The 20,847-nt window shown below is 43.3% G+C and overlaps 1 protein-coding gene across 1 annotated transcript in view; it reads right to left on the reverse strand.

The window, feature by feature from the left end:
• The window catches only part of aknad1 (AKNA domain containing 1), a 61,775-nt gene that overhangs the window by 33,482 nt on the left and 7,446 nt on the right, over positions 1 to 20,847 (reverse strand). Inside the window, exons 2-6 of the mRNA XM_078561798.1 lie at positions 20,008 to 20,464; positions 15,656 to 16,977; positions 13,562 to 13,636; positions 9,193 to 9,340; positions 7,192 to 7,346 (exon numbers count right to left, since the gene is read on the reverse strand). Of these exons, the coding sequence (XP_078417924.1) occupies positions 7,192 to 7,346; positions 9,193 to 9,340; positions 13,562 to 13,636; positions 15,656 to 16,977; positions 20,008 to 20,341 (2,034 nt within the window). The 5' untranslated portion in view covers positions 20,342 to 20,464. The remainder of the gene's footprint in view (positions 1 to 7,191; positions 7,347 to 9,192; positions 9,341 to 13,561; positions 13,637 to 15,655; positions 16,978 to 20,007; positions 20,465 to 20,847) is intronic.

Here is a 20,847-nt window from a genome sequence, read left to right on the forward strand (position 1 = left end):
CATATGTGACATCAAGAATTGGGAGTGCTGTCCAGAATCCACTTTCTCTACACAAAATGTCTGCTTTCAGAGTACCTGTAATTAGCTCCAAAACATAAAATAAGGCAGAAAGAGGTGATAAAAAAGACAGCAATTCAGTAGACTATAGCAGAGTTGTCCCAGACTTGCACTAAGTATGTTGGCGGGTTTGACAAAAGTCGTTTTACCCGCTGGCCGCAGTGGCAGGTTTTTGCGCCATATCATCCCATTCCTGGCATGTCCCGCCTCATTAATAATGAATGCATGGGAAACACACCGGATCGCTTAGAGGCTGCCTCTGATTTGCCCGCACTGTCATCACCTCAGGCCTTCAGTAATCTGGGCACCATATTTAAAGGGTGCATCTGCACAGAGCTAGCACTCTCTAAGGGATCAAAAGCTGCTGGAAAGTCATGGCTGCCAAAAGGAGGGAATATGCTGCCCCAAAAGGTGCCTCGGGCACCTATTGGACGCAGTGGAGGCCTGCCATGAAGTCCTCTACCCCCACTCTGGGCGAAGAACAGCAAGCAAGGTCACCAATCCAGCATGGGAGGTGGTCAGCACCAACGACCTGCAAAAAGGGACAGTTATCCAGTGCTGAAAGAGGGTGAATTATCTCCTCCGTTCCGCCATGGTAAGTCACTCTTCTCATCACTCTCAACTCACACACTCACAAACCCATCACATATCCACAGGGATCTCACTCACTGCCAGTTCAAGGGACATCACCATTCACTCTCTCACACACACCTTCATCTGCCCCTGCAGATCGTGTCCTCATCCTGTCCATGGCACTACTCACCACCTACACATGCCAGGCATCCGTCTCATCTGGCCAGGCAGGCGTCCTGCTTACACTCTCTCCATCTGTCTTCATGCAGGACAAACTGGCACACAAAAGGGAGAGGACTGATGGAGGAACGTCCGACATCAAGGTCCTCACAGGCTTTGAAAATAGAGTCAACCAGCTGGCCAGTGACGACCTGGACCATTCTTGTGCTGACAGTGAGGTCGGCAGTGCTCAACCAAGTGAGGATCCAGTAGTGCAACATCCATCAGATAACCATGTTGTGAGTCAGTTCTCCTGTTCCGCAGTCCCCTGCCATACACTAATTATCTCTCCTTGCTTTCGCAGGCACATCTGGGAAGCAGCTGAGGGGGTCCACGAGCCAGGTCCTGGACTCAGGCCCCAAAGACACAAAGAATCTGATGACACCTTAATTGAAGACCATCACAGTGCTCACCCACACCCTCCACCAGTGCAGAGACACACACCTCGGTGGGACCTAGTTCTAGAACAGGCTTGGGTCACAATCTGGTGAGCACATCACACTGTCTAATCCACAGCAGGCAGAGTCAAGGACTTCCCAGGTTTCTGACACTCGGAGGACCGATTGAGGCCAGAAATCTGCTATCTGAGTCAGAAGAGGAGCCTCTGGACTCGGCCATACCTCAGTTGTTGGAGTTGCAAAGGCAAGCTCGGGAACATGGGGATGGGTGTCTGCTGCACTCCTCAGATTGCAAGGCACATTGGAAGAGTCCATCCGTCTTCAGTCTGAGGTGATAGCGCTGCCATGCCAATGCACCGAGATCAACACTGGTAGGATGGCAGCCGCCATGGAGACCTTGGTCCATGACATTGGTCCAACACTGCTGTACGTGCTGAACTCTATCGCTGACGCCGCAGATGGCCTCCAACGGTGTCAATGCGAGAGGGATGCGGGGCAGCTCAATCTCACTCCAGCTTCCCCTTCTCAAGGAGTCAGCCAAAAGATGTAACTCTTTCGAGTTATCAACAGGTCGCATGTAACCCTTTCGAGTACATTCACAGTTCTTGGTTTCCGGGAGTGGGACATGAACCCACAACCCTCTGATTCAAAGGCGAGGGTGCTATGAACTGAGCCTGTACAACCTGGGCAGGGGTGTTAATCACTTGTACATAATGTTCACTATTGTAAATAAACTTCCAAGAATGTCTCCTTGCCTATGGTTCCTTGTTATGATGAGCAGTGTCCCTGTCACTCAGATGTGAAACCTTGGTTCCTGGACAAGATAAAGGCAGGTGTCTCAGTCCAGAGCCTCTTCCCTGAGCAGTGTTGCAACCTTCAGACCAAAGTGATGGTCCAGCTTCACACTCATTGGACACATTAGTGATGCCTGCACCTCGATGGTGCTTGTCATTGATGCCAGATGTCATGGGCAGGCACCACAGAGTTCTGACATTCTCTCCGTTCTCTCAACACCTTTCAGGTGGGTTTGGCCCCCCATCTCTTCAGCATCTGTGACCGGTGACGGTGCACTCCTGAAGGGGTCAGGTGCTGAAAGCTGACAAAGAATCAGGTGCATTTAAAGTTTCATGCTACATCTCCATGATATACCCCTGATCACAGAACGCAAGCGAGCTGCCCTCAGTCAGACCGGAGTCTGACATTCACAGAGGCTCTGAGAAGATCTATGGAGTTTCCTCACTGCATGTCGTCATCATCCTCCTGGAGTTTGCCAACTATTAGGGCCTCCGCTGCATATCCATGACATGAGCCTGAGCACTGAGGGTATGTGCACCGCCATCAGCCACACAGGAGTCAAACGTTCACAGATGCAAGGTGACAATGTTAGGACTGTCCTCACTGCATCTCATCATTATCCTCCACAAATCTTGTGGCTATGAGGGCCTCCCGAGTGTGCCTGCCTCATCTGGCCAGTGCGATGGCCTCCATGCCAGCATCCTCGCCTTCGAGGACATTATCATCGTCATCTCCTTTGATGTCCTCCTCTTTGGAGGAGATGTGCAGCTCTTCCACCTCCTCCTCAGCCAGGTCCTCCTCCCGTTGCAGCGCCAGGTTGTGGAGTGCGCAACAAGTGAAGATGAAGTGCGACACCCACGGTGGATGGAATTGAAGTGCTCCACTGGACCTATCAAGACACTGGAACCTCATTTTCAAAATGCCTATCATTTGCTCCACCAAAGTCTGGGTCGTGGCATGAGCCTTACTATACCGTCGTTCTGCTGCAGTCTGAGGCCACTGCATGGGCGTCATCAGCCACGTCCTCTGTGGGTAGCCGTTGTTCCTGAGGATCCAACCCTGCAGCTTCTCTGGACCCTGGAAGATGTCAGGGATCTGAGACCTGCTAGGGATGTAGGAGTCGTGGATGCCCCCTGGGAATCATGCGCAGACCTGTAGAATGCGTTTGTGGTGGTCGCACACAAGCTGAACTTTCAGCGAGTGGAAGCCCTTGTGGTTGACTGCTTGTTGCCATGGAGACCTGTGAGTGCTGTTGACGGCACCCTGCACCTGTGGAAAATCAGAGGTCTGCGCAAATCCCAGCGCTCTTGCTTCCTGACTCTCCTGATCCCAGACGAAATGCATAAAGTTCTGTGCCTTTGTGAAGATGGGGTGCGTAACTTCCTGGAGACACTTGTGTGTGGAGGCTTGCAAGATCCCGCACAGGTCACCTGTAGAGCCCTGGAAGGAGCCACTGGTGTAAAAATTGAGCATTGTGGTCACTTTCATGACCACTGGCAGTGGATGCCCACCATGTCCCAGTGGCATCAAATCTTGCAGTAGGTGGCATATGTGACCAACCAGTTCCCTAGACATGAGCAGTCTTTGGCAACACTGGTTCTCAGTCATCTGCAGGAGTGACAAGCACCATCTATTGACCCTGGGTCTCGCAAGGCACCCACGAGTGAAAGCTTGCTGTGGATCTTCAGCTGAGTGCGCAACAGGCCCTGCCACCTCTTCATCTCTCTCTTTGCCGAGCCTGGCGCCTCTGACACTCTCTTCTTTTTCTACTCTGCTCCCTGTAAGCCATGAGGCATACCGCTAAATCACCAAGCTGCATGATCCTGATGTTCTCCTCCTGCAGGATCAAAGAGAGAGATACGTGGGTTAGCATAGGTGACCTAAGAACCTCTTTTGGTTAAGTCTGAAGGCCCCTTCAACCATGCAGGAGAGTGCTGATCACTACTTGGATGGTCAGTGTGCAGTATGCTCACTGGCTATCCAAAACCCCATCCACCTACGCCCCACTCCACTTGACTGATTGGCAACAGTTTCGGCCACTGGACTGCATGCTGTGCTCTCATTTCAGGCGCAGGCATTCTCCTAACCCACACTGCAAGGCTGCGCTGTTAGCTGGAACCATGATGGATACTAGTCCAAACTTTAATAAAGACATTGCAAGGGGTGGTGAGCGCGTCCACCAATGACTGCGCCATGGTCACCTTTCGCAAGGGGAAATCTAAAACTTGCCTAGTCAGCCAATTGCTCTGCTGTCAACTAAAACACACATTAATTTGCAGTCTGCGCCCAAGGGGTGAAGAGTTCTGGAGCATTTGGTGGCACTTTCATGCTGTTTGCTGTTGTGTTACTTGAGTGGGCAGAAAAGCTTCAGAGGCACGAGTCCAAGCATGTCAATGGAGCTGATGCTCACTTTTGACAAGCTTTTACAAATGTGTGGCTGCTTCCCTCACTCCCACATCCCCTTGCCAACCCTGGCATGTTCTTGAGTACATCCTTCAGTCTGTGCTGCCTTGCCTCCCACACTCCCGGCATGTGCTTGAGTACTTCCTTCAGTCTGTTCTGCCTTAAACCCCACCCTGCCCCACCTGACCTGCACTGAAGCCCTTGCTCCAACACCGCACTGAAAGCCAGCCTGCAAAAAGCGACTTCCCCGTGCCCCCTGCAAATGGGCAGCACCTCTTCCTTGACGATGCTCGCGAGCGCTGTGCAAAGTTGTGTGCGCTCACCTCCGATTTCCCCTTGAAGTTCAGGTCGCCAGGTGCATGCCTTTTAAAGGCAGTCATGAAGCAGGCTGTTCTGAAGTCAAGCCAATGTGGGCGATAAATTTGATGTGGTGGGGGGGGAAATGATTCTGGCGAGCAGTGCGATGCTAAAGTGCTGAAATGAGGTTCCTGACGTGCAGTAGCAGGAAACGCAGCTCGCCATTGATGGGTGGAGTGGACGATTGCAAACCAGTATCACGACGGTGCAAAACCGATTTTTGGCCTTCTCGCCATATTGCCCCCCCCCCCGCCCACCCGCCCACCATGATGCCACCAGCAGGGCCAGAAAATTCTGGCCTATATTTCTCCTTTATTATTTCAAAATGGAAAGAACTGTGCTGGATAAAATAGACAGCCCATGGTTCAGGACACCAATCTACCATAAAGAAATAGAATTCTGCTGTATTTGTAAAGAAATGACTGATATCTATTGATGTTATAAGCTTTAGTTAAGTAATTATTGAAAGACTGGATTCTGAATTTTTGCTTTCTGCGCTATGTGCTTTAAAATCAAATGCTAAGCAATCCAGGACTGCTATAAAAAGTATATTTAAACATTTCAGATTTGCTTTTTTAGTTAACATGTTATAGATGAATTCAATTAATGAGAGACTTTTGGTGTTAGATTATTAAATTATCATCAAAATTGTCACCAACATATTTTCCATCTTGAAATATGCCAATATTTCATTTAAAGGAACTTGTGTTGCTAGTGTTTATGTCTCTTTTCATCTTCTTTATCAGTATGTATCAGTTCACATGCTCATGCAAAGTAATACTTCAATCCACCTACACTGAACTTAATTTGAACAATGATGCTCAAAATACAACACAGATATTATTCTCACTGAACTTTGGTGTTGAGTGTCTGTTAAGAAAAGAATAAACTATGAGTGCGTATATGTTTCAAAGGCTATTCTATTGGATATCACAATAACAGGAAGATATCAGTGACTATGGAAACCACTGAAATGAATAAAACAGTAGTAACTAGAGCAACTAAAGCAACAAATAAAGAAAAGTCCAAAATCACCGATAATATTTGATTATTTAATCTATGTAAATGTGAAAATGTTATGGAATCTGCAAAATCATAATTGTAAATTATTTTGGATTTTCCAGTCTAAAAGCAATTGCTTGAAGAAAACATTTTAAAGGAATCAATTATTGTAACCTGATTCCCATTGAAATTCAAGTCTTGTGTGTTACCCTACATTTAATGTGAAATATTCATCATGTAATCTACTGGTCTTCCTTTCTGGTGCTTGATTATAATTGCGTTCAAAAAATAACAGAAAACAAATGGTCAAATTCAGTTTACATTTAATCAGCCAATTTTTTGACTTAGTTTTACAAGCAACAATTGGTGTTGTTCTTTAAATATCACAGGCTGTTCAGGAATTGCAGTTTTTAGTATTGAAGTTTTTAGCTTATTTTGCCCCAACACCAACCCCATCATTAGCTGTGGCACTAAAAAAGGTGAAAATGTTCACCCTTTATGGATAAAACTCTCCTTGGAAATCTATTCAATAGCTTCTACTTTGCTCCATCTGCTGGACATATAGTGAAGCACGTTCTTGGCTATTTTTGGTTTTGGTACTGTATGAACAGTGTTGGGAATTTAATAAATTTTCCTGGAGGAAAATGTGGGCTGGGAGGCAGGAGGCCCCATAAAATGGTGACAGAGGGAGCCAACATCTTCCTGCTGCCATGGCTTATTCTCAGTGGTGGGAACCTCAGCAGCGCAGCTGCCCACCCGGTGCCCAATTATGTCAATTAAGTGGCCAATTAAGGGCCAGTTTCCATCCCCACTAGCTTTTTACCGGCACCAGGTGCTCCACTGCCACATTAGGAGACTGCTAGGTGAACCCTAGTGGCCTCTCAGCATGTTCCCAGAGGGGCCTTCCAAGATCCTGCCCACTTTCAGTCCCAGTGGCAAGACTTCTTACCTCTTGAGAAAATCCAGCCCTGGAATAGTACATTAGCTGCCACTATAAGTTGCTTCTTATGAATTCATACAAAACATTTTGCAATGTTGTGAATAGAAGTCTGTTATATGTCATCAGGTTGGCACTAACAACAATGTTGTAGTTTGGAAAACTACAATTCCTCAACAGCCTCTGTCATAAGTGACGATGCTAATTTATCACTATCAAATATAGGTACAGTACAGCGTTTCTACATGTGTTCTTAAATGACCTATTCGCTGTTATATGGAGTCTGTTATCAACTTCCTCAAATTACCTATTCATATACTTAAATTTAGGTTATGCAGAATTTGGAAACTATCACGCTCTAAGTTATTATGTTTAGTGCCCTCTTTTAATCTTATACATGTAATTACTGCTATAGTAGTTTGCAAGGTTATGTTTCAGTCAGTTAATTACCTGATGTTTAAAATATTCAATGTGCTTATTTAGCTCCTGAGCCATTCGTTCTGCTTCTGTTGTCTTGTAAACCACAGCAACAGGTTGGCACAAATCTGCTTGGGTTCCAGCAGAAATAGCCGATAATGACATTGGACAGTTGTTATATGCTGATTCTTCAAAAAGCAAAAATACCGATTTCCATTAATGTCACGTTTAACACTAAATACTTAAGAATTGCAATATAATTCATAATTTACTAATAGATGTGCTGAAAAATGGCAAGTTTTCATTTTTTTAATGTATGATTAATTCACCATAAGGACAGATTATGTTGAACAAAGTGACAATATACCAATTAGATATGGTGTGCAATAGAAATCTCCTTACATTGCCCCAATTTTGTTCTCCAAGCTTAGGGTCTATGTGCCATTTTAAACTTGTATTTGTCAGTATCTTGGGCTGTGAAAGGTGAAAATTTAAAAACAAATTATACCTGGGACAAAAAGAACTCATTCTATTTCAAGACTGATGTAATTGTGTATGTATTTTAACATTATTTACATTTGAAAATGCTCAATTTAAAAAACACTTTACAGAAGTAGACCATGCTGCTTTTGTGCTCCTTCCTACAAATAATTCTAGACTGTTGTACTACATGTAATAGATGCCTGGAGTAAAGGCAGCCTTAGAAAGTAATAAAAAAGTCACTTACAAGAATGGGATGGGCAGAAGAAACATTTTAAAAAAAAACTATAGCCACCCATTTTAATGTGTTGAGAATTATTTTCTAAGAATAATAAAAAAGTAATGGTTACAAAGCCAATCATTCATAACTTCTCTGATGTTTAAGACTTAGGATATAATCTTGTTACATAGAACAGCCTATCTTTAAAGAAAAGGGTTTTAAATCTCATGAACACCTATGGCACAGGTTCCTGGAGTCCCTGTGTTACTATTTCATATTAAAAATATCTAAGACAGCAGTATTTTAAAGAATACTTTACGATATATATTGTGACTTCAGTTTCAAATTTTAAAAAATGTTTATGTTTATTCTTCACTCTTGAGAGGGCAAGATACTGGAAAATTTAAGTTAAAATTGAAAAGGATTCAGCCAATTTGAAGAGTAAATAGCTAACTTGGTATGACCTACAACAGTTAAGTTTGACCCAGCACCAGAGGGGCATTAAATAATTGTATTAACCAGATTACATTCACCACTTACAACAGGTCAAAGCTTTGCTACATCATGTGCCAGGTGCTTATGAGCATTTGTGCCCCTCTACAGGGCAGTATTTGTCAGCACACCCACCCAGGCAGTAGGGAGGGCCTGTTGGCCTGCCTGGAGCGCTAGTATCCCAGCCTGCTACTGAGTTCTCACTTTCAGGTGATTGAACTGATTGGAACATCCTATTCAGCCTCCTTCTTCCTGGGTTAACAAGGCTCTTAATGAGCCTATTTGCCTGCCTACCTCGTGGGGGCATGCGCCATGCCAGGTTATGAACCCAGGTTGCCCAAAAAGGTGGGAATGTGGTCTGCAAACCAGCATGCTGGCTGTCTCATAATTTTCAGGCCCCATTTGCTTCTGTTCCTGACCCTGGCAGGGTCCGAAAACCGTGCCCTAAATCTATCTTTGAGAGCTGACTCTCAATTTTATTGGATGTCCACTTACAACAGTTTCAATGCACCTTGTGATTTCATTAATTTAGGGACTCTTGATTGTTGAGCTGAGCTATCTATTATGTAGATCTTAAGTGAGATGTAGGCCAAGGTAATAAATTAATATTGTTAGCTTTCTTAGCATATTAAAAATGTTGGCAACTAGGGAAAGGGATCAAAGTGAAAATCTGAAAATTAACCAAAATTGAAGTTTTGCAATTAAAAGCTATAACAAAATAGCCATTTGAATGCAAACAAGTTAGCCTGCTTCCTCTCAGATACACCTAATCATTCATATTTACTATAAGTCTTGAAAGAAATATACAATGCCAGTCCATATTTTAGAATTTAATTGTTTACCTAAAGGGAAGAGCATGACTGCATCAGAGGTAGATCCTGGCTGAGTTTGGTGTTGCTGAGGACCAGTCAAATTGGTTATTTGACAGCATTGTGACAAAGTTCCAGATTGAATTGTTTGATTTTGACTTGAATCAGAGTATGCAGATACCTATTAAAAGGATAAAAGTTAAAATTAGCGTATGTTTTGTGTTAGCAACACTAAGCTTGTATTTATATTGCAGCCACTGAGGCAGAACTGATAACAGACAGTATCCACGCACTTTGAAAGTGCAGTGGCTTGGTTCTTCTTTCTGAGAGTGAGATGGGGGGGGGCGGGGGGATCTCACACCGCAGCTGAAATTTAATGGAGCCCCCCAGAACGAGCATGGTCGCGGTGGGGGGACAAGGGTGCAGTAGAATCAGGCAGAAGTACGCACATCGGATTCTCAGCATCGTGAAAACTGTCCCCAATTAAATTAGGGGCAGGAAGGGCTCAACACAGGAATCCCACCCACCAGCAGCGGGATGTCAGTTAGGCTCATTAATGAGCCTGCAATTATCCCTTAGCCCATTGGAATTTAGTGGTGGCTCAGAGATTTAATGAGATTTGTGTGCCGCTCTCATGCCTCCAGATAGCTGCCCAGCAATTCTGTCGCGTTTGCCTGTGGCCTCATAGTGGGGAATCCCTCGTTGTCAGGTACTCAATTCCTGATCAAGACACATGGCATCAGGAGGGGGGAGAACTACTGCAATCCAAACCCCTGCCCTTGCCTCCAACCCCCCCTGAAGCCCCTCTCTCCAGCAAACCCCACCCCGCGAGTCAATCCTGCCCCACTCACCTGTGTCCAGGGAGTCAGCGATGATACTCAGACTGAGCCTTGGAGCACTACTGGTAGCAACCACCGCTCCTGCTGGCACTGCCGGCAATGGAGAGCTGCGAGTTTCTGAATGGCTGGCAGCTTTTGGGGGTGGAACTTCTGCCCTACTGGGGACTTGATTGCATGCCTGAGGACACTTGAATAGCATCAGGCCTCCCCCACAGAAGTGACACAGGGCTCCCACCAGGGGTCTCCAGCCAGTCAGGGTATGGGAACTCCCATCACTAGCACTAAATCTAAGCCCATTTCTCTGTGAATTTGGGTTACATCCCAACTCCAGATTTATATTGTAACTTTAGCATCTTGCTTCTCAGTGGCGCTTAAAATTGTCATATTAACATATGCTTAGAATAAACCAATTTCACTTTGGAAATGCTTCCCTTGAAGTTTAAGTAAACTATGTGTTAATTAGGGGGAAAATAAGACTATACCCTTACATTTATCAATCTATGCTTCCATTAAGCCACTACATTAAACTGAGAAGCATAGTGGATTAAAAATGATAGTAACTTTCCTTAGTTGTCAAAGTTAAATCTTATTAGAATGAGAGCAAGAGGAATGGCTTGATCCAAAACAGCAATGATCAAAATTAAAAGGGTAGCATATTCATTGACCTACAATTTGCTAAGTGAAATATATTGATTCATGCATTTGTAATATTGAATACAGCCTTCATTCTTAATATCACTAGAAAAGAACTGCGCAATATCACATCAAGGGAGTTCCACACAAGGTGGGCAGGATTCTTCAGATGATGGGGTTTTCCACACGCTGCCAATAAGGTTGGTGGGAACGCAACCCCGCTGATGTTGGCAGGCCCGCAGCCAATTAACACTCTGTAGAGTGTTAATTGGCTGAAGATGGAACTTCTGCTCCTCACTCAGGAGGAAGTTCCACCATAGAGAGCTGCTGGCAACTCTGATTGGCCAGCAGCTCTGTAGTCCCAGTACCGCCACTGGGAGTGGTAGCCACGTGCTACAGGCAGTCCTCAGATTCAAAGTGCCAGGAGCCCAGGAGAAAGGTAGGTCTGTGGGTCTCAAAGCGAGGGCAGCAGGGGAGGCCCAGAGGGAGGTGGGGAGTGGGGGGGGAGGCTGTTGCGCAAGGCAGCTAGGGATCATGTTGGAAAGACCAGGGGGTAGTGGACACCTGGTAGGGAGAGAAGACCTTGGGGGGACCCAATCAGGAAAGGGGGGCAGTGTTGGAGGCACCCCTATTCCCTTTCCCACCCAATGCCCACGTAGGTTAACCTGCTGGGCTTCGTCCCCCAATTTGGTCCTGACCTCCTCAAAATTGCACTGAATGGTAAGTGGGCCTCAATTTGGGCAAGGGCAGATAGGCTGCCCTACGTCTCACCTGCCTGTTGTAAAATTTCTGACAGGTTGGGACAAAGGCAGGTAGGAGGCACAAAGGCCAACCAGAAAATTTTATGGGCTCCACCACATGCATTTTGCCCAATATTTATTTCTGGCTGCCTCTAACCAGCACAATAAGTAGTGTAACCAACTCAGAATTATTAGTAAGCACATACAATAAAAGGATTATAAGACAATTCAGTCCACCATACTTTTAATCCCAAGTTCATAAAAGTGACAATGAAATCGAAATTTTAAAACAGGCAACTAATTGGATGTTTGATGGAATTCAGGCCATAGGTGAGGGACCAAAAGACTCAAAGGTTGCCTTGACTTATTGGCAATCACAGTGCCAAAAATATTAACAAGTAAATAGATAAATGTTCTTATTACCAGAATCACCAACTGTTATATTTCCCACTTCAGTTCCTCTTCAAATGGTTAGTTAAATATACATCTATTTCTAATTCTAGTGAGTTACAAGATGTGTGTTTAGATGAAGACTATGGTAGTAAATTCTTAAAAATGTTCTGTTTACAAAACATTAATTAAGACAAGCAGAGGAGCTGAACAAAGTAGAAATTGACCCCAATTCAGACTTAAATTATGCAAACTAAAGGTCACCGAATACCATAAATGCATTCAGTGGTCTGCATCCCCCATACAAGTAGTGGAAATCATTAGCCTGAATTATGGTGGCAAATACTTTGCCATTTCACTGGCTCTTATCAGAGTGATCAGCCAGCTGATACTGCAATCTAGGAAACCCTGGATGCAAGATTGGACTGAGACTGGGTGAGGAATCATCCCAGATTTGCAATAACTGAAGGAGCGGGCAGGAAAAGGGACGTTTTACCTGGTGGCTGCAATGGCGGCTTTTCACGCTATATCATCCGCTTCCCGCCTCAATACTTATGCAGCCACAGAAAACATGCTATCTTGCTAGCGGGCAGCGTCTGAATCGCCTGCCACGCCGTTACCACACCGCTTCCTCACTCCTGGTGCCATATCTAAACTGTAGCTGCGCACACAGTTCTCAATGCTTGCAGCCTAGGACTGCTCCAGTGAATGCATGGCCCTGAAAGCCAAGAAAAGTTCAATGACCTGTCACTGAGATGCTTTTTGTAGGCCTGCCGTGATGTCCTCCACCCCTGCTCTGGCTGCAGCAGGTCCAGCAATCTCACCACTCTAGCTTGGGAGGTGGTCAGTACCAATGCTGCACAGAAGAGGTTGGCTATCCAGTGCAGAAAGAGGATGAGTGATCTCATCCATGCCGCCAGGTTAAAGCAACCATTTCATCACTCTAAACTCATGCACTCACAAAGCCGTCACACATTCACTGACATCTCACTCACTCCCAGCTCAACAGACATTACCACTCACTCTCTCACACACCCTCACATCTCCACCTGACCTTATGTCCTCTAGAGACTGCTTCCTCAGCCTGCACTATCTTGAGGCCACTTGCACACATCAACAAGTGCCCCCACACACATACTGGAATAGCCCCCATTTCCTCAGTACAGTCCTCACCCTGAAGCCTCTTCCCTTGCCTGAGGCCTCTTCTCCCCTTTCCCCAAACAATCCCTATCCCTGCAGCCATTGAAAAGCCACCCCTGCCTTATGGCTGCTCTGGTAGGTAGAGACCTGCCCCCCCTAAAAGTGATGTAGTGCTGCCTACGAAACCTGGTGCTGATGATCGCGAGTGCTGCCCAAGGCAAGATAGGCAAACAAACCTCAAAGTCCAAAGCAAAGTGCAACTCGCTAGGTGCATGTTGCTTATGTACAGTTGTGAAACATGTCGTTGCTCCATCACACCAATGTGCCTGGAAGATCCAGCGTGGGGGGATGATTCCGGCGGGCAGGGATTATAATTATATGCAAATTTATTAAAATGATGTTCCCGATGTCTGGCAGTAGGAAAGATGGCCTATTGATGGGTGGAGCGAACGATCGCAAACTGGCTTCACAACGTAGTGAAATGATTTTTGGCCTTCCCGCCATGTTGTCCGCTCACAACCGCCATGCGCCCAATGCTAATGGGGATGAAAAATTGCGGCCCGGGAATCTCAGTCTAAGATGCAACTCACAACAATGCCATTTATTATACTGTATGAAGCAAAAGACCTGCATGTTGTTGCTGACTGGTAACGCACCTACCTTAGCGCCAAACCGCAACTGATCAATGGTATTCTCAGCTTCTGCATATTTTATTAATAGCTTGTCAAACTCCTCCTAAGAACAGAGCATGAGAATAAAATTATAAAGACAACTAATTTCTAAACACCTGTAGACAAAGAGATTAGTTTGACATCAAAATTTGCAATAACATAGGTGGCAATCCTATGTTCTCTGAGATTTAAGGGGCCAATTTTCACTCCATTCACTGTGCAGGAACAGGGCGATGGAGCTCCAAAAATCACTGCACTGAACCTACTGCCCCATTAGGTTCCTGTGGAGGACAAAGAAAATGCTTCAAAGACACTCTAAAACGCTCCTTGAAGTGGCAGCAGTATGGTCTTCAAAGACTAGGAGCTTGCTACCAATCGTCCAGAATGGCGACAACTTGGCCATCAAGCTGCATCATGCTTTGAGTCCCAATGATGAGGCAGAGGAGGAAGGAAAAGGAAGTAAGTCCTGCACTTTGAATTCTATTACCTCGTGGGGCATCCTGCCCCATGTTCCCAAAGATCTGTGCATCGAGAATCTTCCTGTGCAGTCACATGAAGACCCATGGCAGAAACTCACATTCCTGAGTAGATGTCGTCCTCAACTGCCGACAACTGCCCCATTCTGCCCCGAATCTGCCCACTTTCAATTCAAACCAATGCTGGAAATTGATGTCCAGTACAACTACCTACTTATTAAGACATGCAAATCATGGTCCTATGACATACTTAGGACCTTGATGCAACTTTCAAGTGTCAATGGGCAGAGTTGTGTCCTTACTGACAATAAGCATAAAGTATCTTATATTAGCAGTCCTTAACTGACACAGGTCACTCCAGAAACTGAACAGGTAATATTTCCAAGATATTTTGTGGGGCCAGGGGAGGGGCCAAAAAATTATGTTAAAATACTATGGTCAAGGTTTTTTACCTCCATGACTGAAGATGGACAGAAGTAATGGTTTTGCCCATTTGTTAGTCTGTTTATCCATTTGTAAACAATATATCTCAAAAACTAATGGGTGGATTTCAAAGAAACCTGGTACACTGATAGGATATAGGCCAGGGAAAAACTGATTGGATTTTTGGAAAAGATGTAGATCTGGATCAGGATCCTGGAATTTTTTAAAGGATCACTTAACATTGGGAGATAGGGCCTATTCATTTTTTTTTAGAATGTTGTGGGGTTTTTTTTATTTAGAATGCTGTTGATTGTTTTAGAATGTTATGAATTGTCTCATATGCTGTAGTGGAATTTGTCACAGCATTCAAAATGTGAGCAAAGTTTTCAGAGCAGGTTGTTGGATATAGATTGGCTTGAAGCCTCCTCAGTGAAATAAAGCTCTTAATAAAATTATTTATTTTTTCAGCATCAGGCAAGGAAAATCCTCAAGGAAGAACTGTGTAATTGTAATAACGTTGAGTTAACACAGCGTGGCAGAAGTATGCACTCTACTGAGTACCCTCTTCACTTGTCTCTTTCTCTGTTCACTACCTGACATTTTTTGCCCAATAAAGCAAGCAGTCAAGAAAAATCACTGGCGAGTGTAGAAGCAGGTTACTAGCCTATGTTTTTGTTCCATTCTTAACATGACTCTTGATGCAAGTCAAACTAGGAGAATGTGAAAGAACTAGTGGTGAAATGGAAATAAATGTCAATGGCAGTGCACCCATTTTATAAGCATTAAAAGGGCACCTAAGGGTCCAATATAGCGGAGGACATGCACATGATTATTCTGTATAAGCTACGCATTGCCCAACATGATAGTTACAGCTGCCCACTCAGCATCCAGGGTGGCACCTGAAACTGTCGTTAGTCCCTTTTGCCAAGTTGGACTGTGAACCACCACAGGATGCTCCACCTTACTTAACCTACTGTGGAACCAGGCCAGAAGTGTTCTCCCTGGCTTCACATTAAAAACAGAGACCACCCCATCCATGCTGTCTGATCTGGTCCCTTCATAGCTGCTGAATTGCCCGATTGACGGGCCAATTAGTTGTGGTCTTGTCACCTGGCCCCACTGGGCACGTACACTGTATCTGGTTCAGGCACAAATTAATTTTTAAGCCACTAACTTCTTATTACCTGCATTTGTTGAAAAAGTTCTGGGGTATGATTTGCTCCCACAGATTGTTTTTTGTTATTCACTTCTGATCTTCTAAGAATTACTGAAGATTGTGTGCTATCCAGTATCTCTCGTACTACATCAATAGTTGATTTATGAATGGCATGGGAATTTTCTGGCGAGCTGGGTGAACATTTTGTTTTTTTTATTATTGGTTTTTCTGGATTACGATTATTGGAAGTATTCCTCTTGGGAATTTTGACCTTGGGTTCAACTTTGGAAAAGTCAGGCAGAGGATAATGTTGTTTCCCTCTACCATATTTGATGTCATTATAAGAAATTGTTCTTCCCATTTTTAACATAGGATTTTGAGCAATTTCTGATATTGTTTCAAGACTAAGCGGTGCTTCTGTGTTCTCTTCCTGTGCTATTTTTGGTGAATTTTCCAGTTCATAGGTGCAATTTCTTTTCATGATCCCCTGAGCAGAGCTACTGTAGTGTGAATCATTTTCATCTTCTAACACTTTTTCTTCATTTGCAAATTTGCTCCCTAGCTCTTGTTTCCTTGAAAGGTCTGTTTCTGACTTGTTAATGTTTATATGTAAATCATTACTGGCGACTGATGAAATATGGTTTTTAATTACAGTTTCCTCAATACTATCCGTGAAAGAGGTTTCTGGTAAAGTCTCAGAGTCAATGTACATAGTTGAACTAAGTGCCAGATCTTCTTCAGAGAAGTAACGCAGGAGTGATTCAGCAATGTTCGATCTTCCATCATTAAGCTCATTGTGTTCAACTGACAAGCTATTTTCCAATTTAGTTCCGTGCTTGGATACCAATATATCTGCTGTATCCTCTGACAAAAAAGTATTAGGTTCACTTTTATTTCTATGGCTAGAAGCTTCAGTGTCTGTACTCGTTTCATTGTCAGGTACTTTTTGTTGGAAGAATGAATTTTCTACAGTTGATCTTTGATCTGTAAATGGGATAGTTTGGATCACCCTGCTAACAGGTACATGACCTGACTGGTTACTAACAAGTCTAGTTAATGGTGGCATGTAATCAACTAAATCAGGATTCTCATCTGTAGGATGTTCACTAACATTCTGTAAGTTACCATCATATGGCAGCTCTTCCTGCTCCTCATCAGTGGTATTGCCAGCCATCTCCGGCAGTTTGTCGTCTTGAAAACTACTTTCCAAATTATCTTTTGTTTCATCATGTTTGCCTGAATAGCTAAGACTATGGATATGTTGGTTGTGTTCATATCCAATTTCTTCAGTGGTTTGTATTTCATCCTCATCACTGCCATCATATTCATTTTCAATCTTGCCAATATCATCTATTTTAGAAAGAGAAACATTGTCATCATAAAAATCCTGTTTCATTTTCAGTAACTTCTTTAATTTTCATAGTACTCAACTTGATCAGTAATCCAAGCCATACATTGTTCTGAATCTAATCAAATTCTTTGTTCAAATCAACTAGAAACGCCTATAAAATGTTGTAAAGTTTATTGTGAAGTTATATAAATATTGTAACAGCTTATTTTGATTAAGATTCATACGTATTTTCTTTTTATTCTCAAAGTTCAAAGAAGTAGTTAAATAATATGCCTTCTTTTTCCATTTGTCATTTTAGCCTTTAAGCTATAGATTTGAACTCCCTTCTCTTGTCCTCTCCACGTGCGCGCACGCACACACACACCAAACAGTAGTTGAATGATGATATCTTCACTCTAATACTATATTTGTGCTAATATTTGCAGGAAATTAATCATCAAATGAAAACCAGAAAATAACTTTCCAGTTATAATTTTATATTGTACACTGTAGTATCTGGGCACTTTTAAAGTTTACTTCACTTCAATTTAAAATTTGAGAGAGCAGGAAATTTTCCTCTTGCAATATTTAAATTTCATGAGATATCAGCACATCCACATGCTATGCTTTGGGACTTTTCAGACCATGTTTAGAGTTTCAGGTTAATCCTGCATGCAACTCTTCACTCTCTACAGTAAGCATAAGTATTTATAATAGGAAAAAAGTTGAAACAAATGTGACAAAAACAAGCAAGGTTCATAAGACAAGAAGTGCTTTGTTTTTATTAGTTCTTAGGATGTGGGAGCCTTTGGCAAGGCCAATATTTATTGCTCATTCCTAAATGCCCTTCTAAAGCTAATCATCCTCCCCGCTTTTTGAACCATTGCAGTTCATGTGGTGTAGGTATATACAGACTAGGACATTTAGTTCGGATTACTCTGTTGACCCTTTAGTGTCAGGTGTGGCTCAGCAGGTTGCACTCCTTCCTCTGAGGCAGAGGGTTATGAGTTCAAATCCCATGCCAAACTGAGGAGTACTTCACTGTCAGAGGTGTGGCCTTTTGGATGACATGTTAAACCAAAGCATTGTCTGCCCTCTCAAGTGCACATAAAAGATCCCATGGCATTAATTCAAAGTTTTTTGAGCTTGCATAACTCAATTCAATCATTGAATTATAGGCCAAACTGTTAGATGCTATATGACATCATTGCTATATATGTGATTTTTAGATCTGCCATATCAGGCTGCACTTATACCACAACTAAAGCGTCAGTGCAACATTGCACTGCACTGTTACAATTGTGGTGTAAATGCTGAAAAGCAGTTCTATGGTTGTACTTCACTGCCTGTTCAGCAATCAGCAAGGTGTCAGGCCACCTGCTACTGAAACCCTCATCCATGCTATTGTTACCTCCACATTCAACGATTCCAATCTTCTCCTGGCACCCTTTCATCTTCCACCATCCACAAGTCTGAGCTCATCTGAATAGTCTGAACTCTGCTGCTGTATCCTAACCTGAACACCCATTACCCCTGTGCTTGCTCACCTATACTGGCTCGCACTTCAAAATTCTTATCTTAGGCTGAAATTTCCCAGCCTCTCATGCTGGCAGAATCTTCTGGTCCTGCTGATGTGAACAGAGGCTTTAATGGCTCCACTGCTTTGATCAAATGCATCGCCACCTGTCCCAATGTCTCCTTCTGTGGTGCAGTGTCAATTTTTGTCTGATTACATTTGTGAAATGCCTTGGCACATTTTCCTATGTCAACGGTGTTATATAAATGCAAGTTGTTGTTAATCTTCCAGCACTGTAACTCATTGGGCAGGATTTCCCCCCCATCGGGGGCAAAGTTGAAGGGCGGGTGCGCACAGGTGTATTTCCGATCGGCGCTCCCAATTGGGGGCGCGGCGTCATTTTACGTGGGCAGGCCAATTAAGGCCCGCCCAGCGTGACGTCCGCACAGAAGCGCTATGCGCTTCCTGTGCAGGCGGGGGGAGTCCCAAAATCGAGAGTGCGCTCTTTCACGCATACGCACGAAAGTGCGCAGTCATCTCCCTGAGGCTAAGTGCAACCTCAGGGAGATCGGCTGTAAATGTAAAAAAGCTAAAAATAGAAAAATAAAATTTTCCTAACATGTCCCCATATGAGTTGGGACATGTCCATAATTTTTACAAAAGCTTTATTAAAGTTTTTAAAAACCTACAGGAAACCTCATCCCACCCACGGATGAGGTTTCATGCTTTTTCTAATTTGTGCCGGGACTCCTGGCCTGCCCGCTAACCTTAAGGTTCGACGGGCAGGTCCTTTTATTTCTTAATTGACTCTGTCAATGGCTTCAATTGGCCATTGACAGGTCAGTGGGTGCGCAGCTGATTTCGCTGTGCCCCCACCTATCTGAAAATTTAATTGGGGCGCGGTGACGTTGGGAGTTCCGCCCAACGTCATCGTGCGTTATTTTACGCCACAAACCTACCTATGGAAACTGCCTTGCTGGGCTTTCTGAGCATTAATAAAGAATGGGGTGAAAATGTCCAAATTGTAGCAACAACATGTGGTTGTTTATTTAATTAAGTCCTCAACTTTTTGTTTCAAAACCTTCATAACTGGCTTTTCAGACACTAAGTTAAGTATTACAGAAGTTTAGAAACAGACTACGTTTGCAATCTGAGGTCAAAATTGTCAGTCGTACAAATAAAAATCACAGGACTCCCTATAATCCTCCCTAAGGTGCAGCATTTTGAGTACAGTAGTCCAGAAAGAGAGGAGGAAAGAAAATAAAACATCTTGAAGACTTCATGTTGTTTTAGCCACCCAGTCACTTATTTATGCAGGAACCAGGAAAGGCATTGTAGTGTTGTAAAAATTAATTACAAATGAATGCAAAACATTCAAAACAAAGCCTTTCACTTACAACGTGTCTGTTGTAGAATTAGTGCACAAGTGCATGATTTCCATTAGTGCAATATCCTATACGTATTTCGTTTCCTTTGAGAACATTAGAAAGAAAAATATCTTACAGAAACATTAAAAATAATCACATTTACAAACCTGCAGTAATGTTAAGGCTATCATCTTCTGCTGACGACTGAGAAAGGAAGATGGCATAAGAATCACATACTTCACTAAAATTTAAATTGAAATCATCGTCCACATCCAGAAATATACTGTGCTCAAAGGATTTTTCCCATACTAAAGAATTCTCTGGTCTTTGTTTGATGCAGTCCTCATCTAGGATGTTGCTCGATTGTTGCAAATTAACGCAGCGGTTCTCCACAAATCTGGTGAATTGATAATCATTCATTTTTTCTAAAAGGTCTTCATTGTCATCTGTATCCAACTCATTTGTCACATCACGCTTTATATCTGCTTTGAAGTATTCCATTTTCCCAAATCAGCAAAAATAGATAAATTAGCACAGAGAAATGTCTAGTATTATACGTGTTTTCTTTATAACAATCTTCTCATTCAATGAAGTCTGAAATAGGTACTGCAGAACTAGAATAATCTATGCAGGAAAGAAGAAAGGAGAATCATACAGAGTTTATTATGATTAACAGTTCAACATACTTACTTTAAAAATGTATTGTTACTTGTCAAATGTTCTCTTGGAAAATGTACAGTGTAGAATCAGAAAAAAATACGTATAAATATATTTTAATTATTTGTGTATCAAATACCACGTACCAAACTATGTGGCATTTTTATATGCCAACTGAAGCAATTTAACACTGTAATTAAATGCCCTCAAGTATGTTTATCACCATTTCAATTTCATAAACAGCTTGTGAGGAGACAGGTGGTGCCAGGAAGAAGCACATGTGCTCTTCCTGGCCCACAAGGAATGCTGTGAAGGCATTTGCTTTTTGCCCACCCAGATACTACCTTGCT

This window comes from Cetorhinus maximus, chromosome 17 (assembly GCF_964194155.1).
Source record: "Cetorhinus maximus chromosome 17, sCetMax3.hap1.1, whole genome shotgun sequence".
NCBI lineage: Eukaryota > Metazoa > Chordata > Chondrichthyes > Lamniformes > Cetorhinidae > Cetorhinus > Cetorhinus maximus.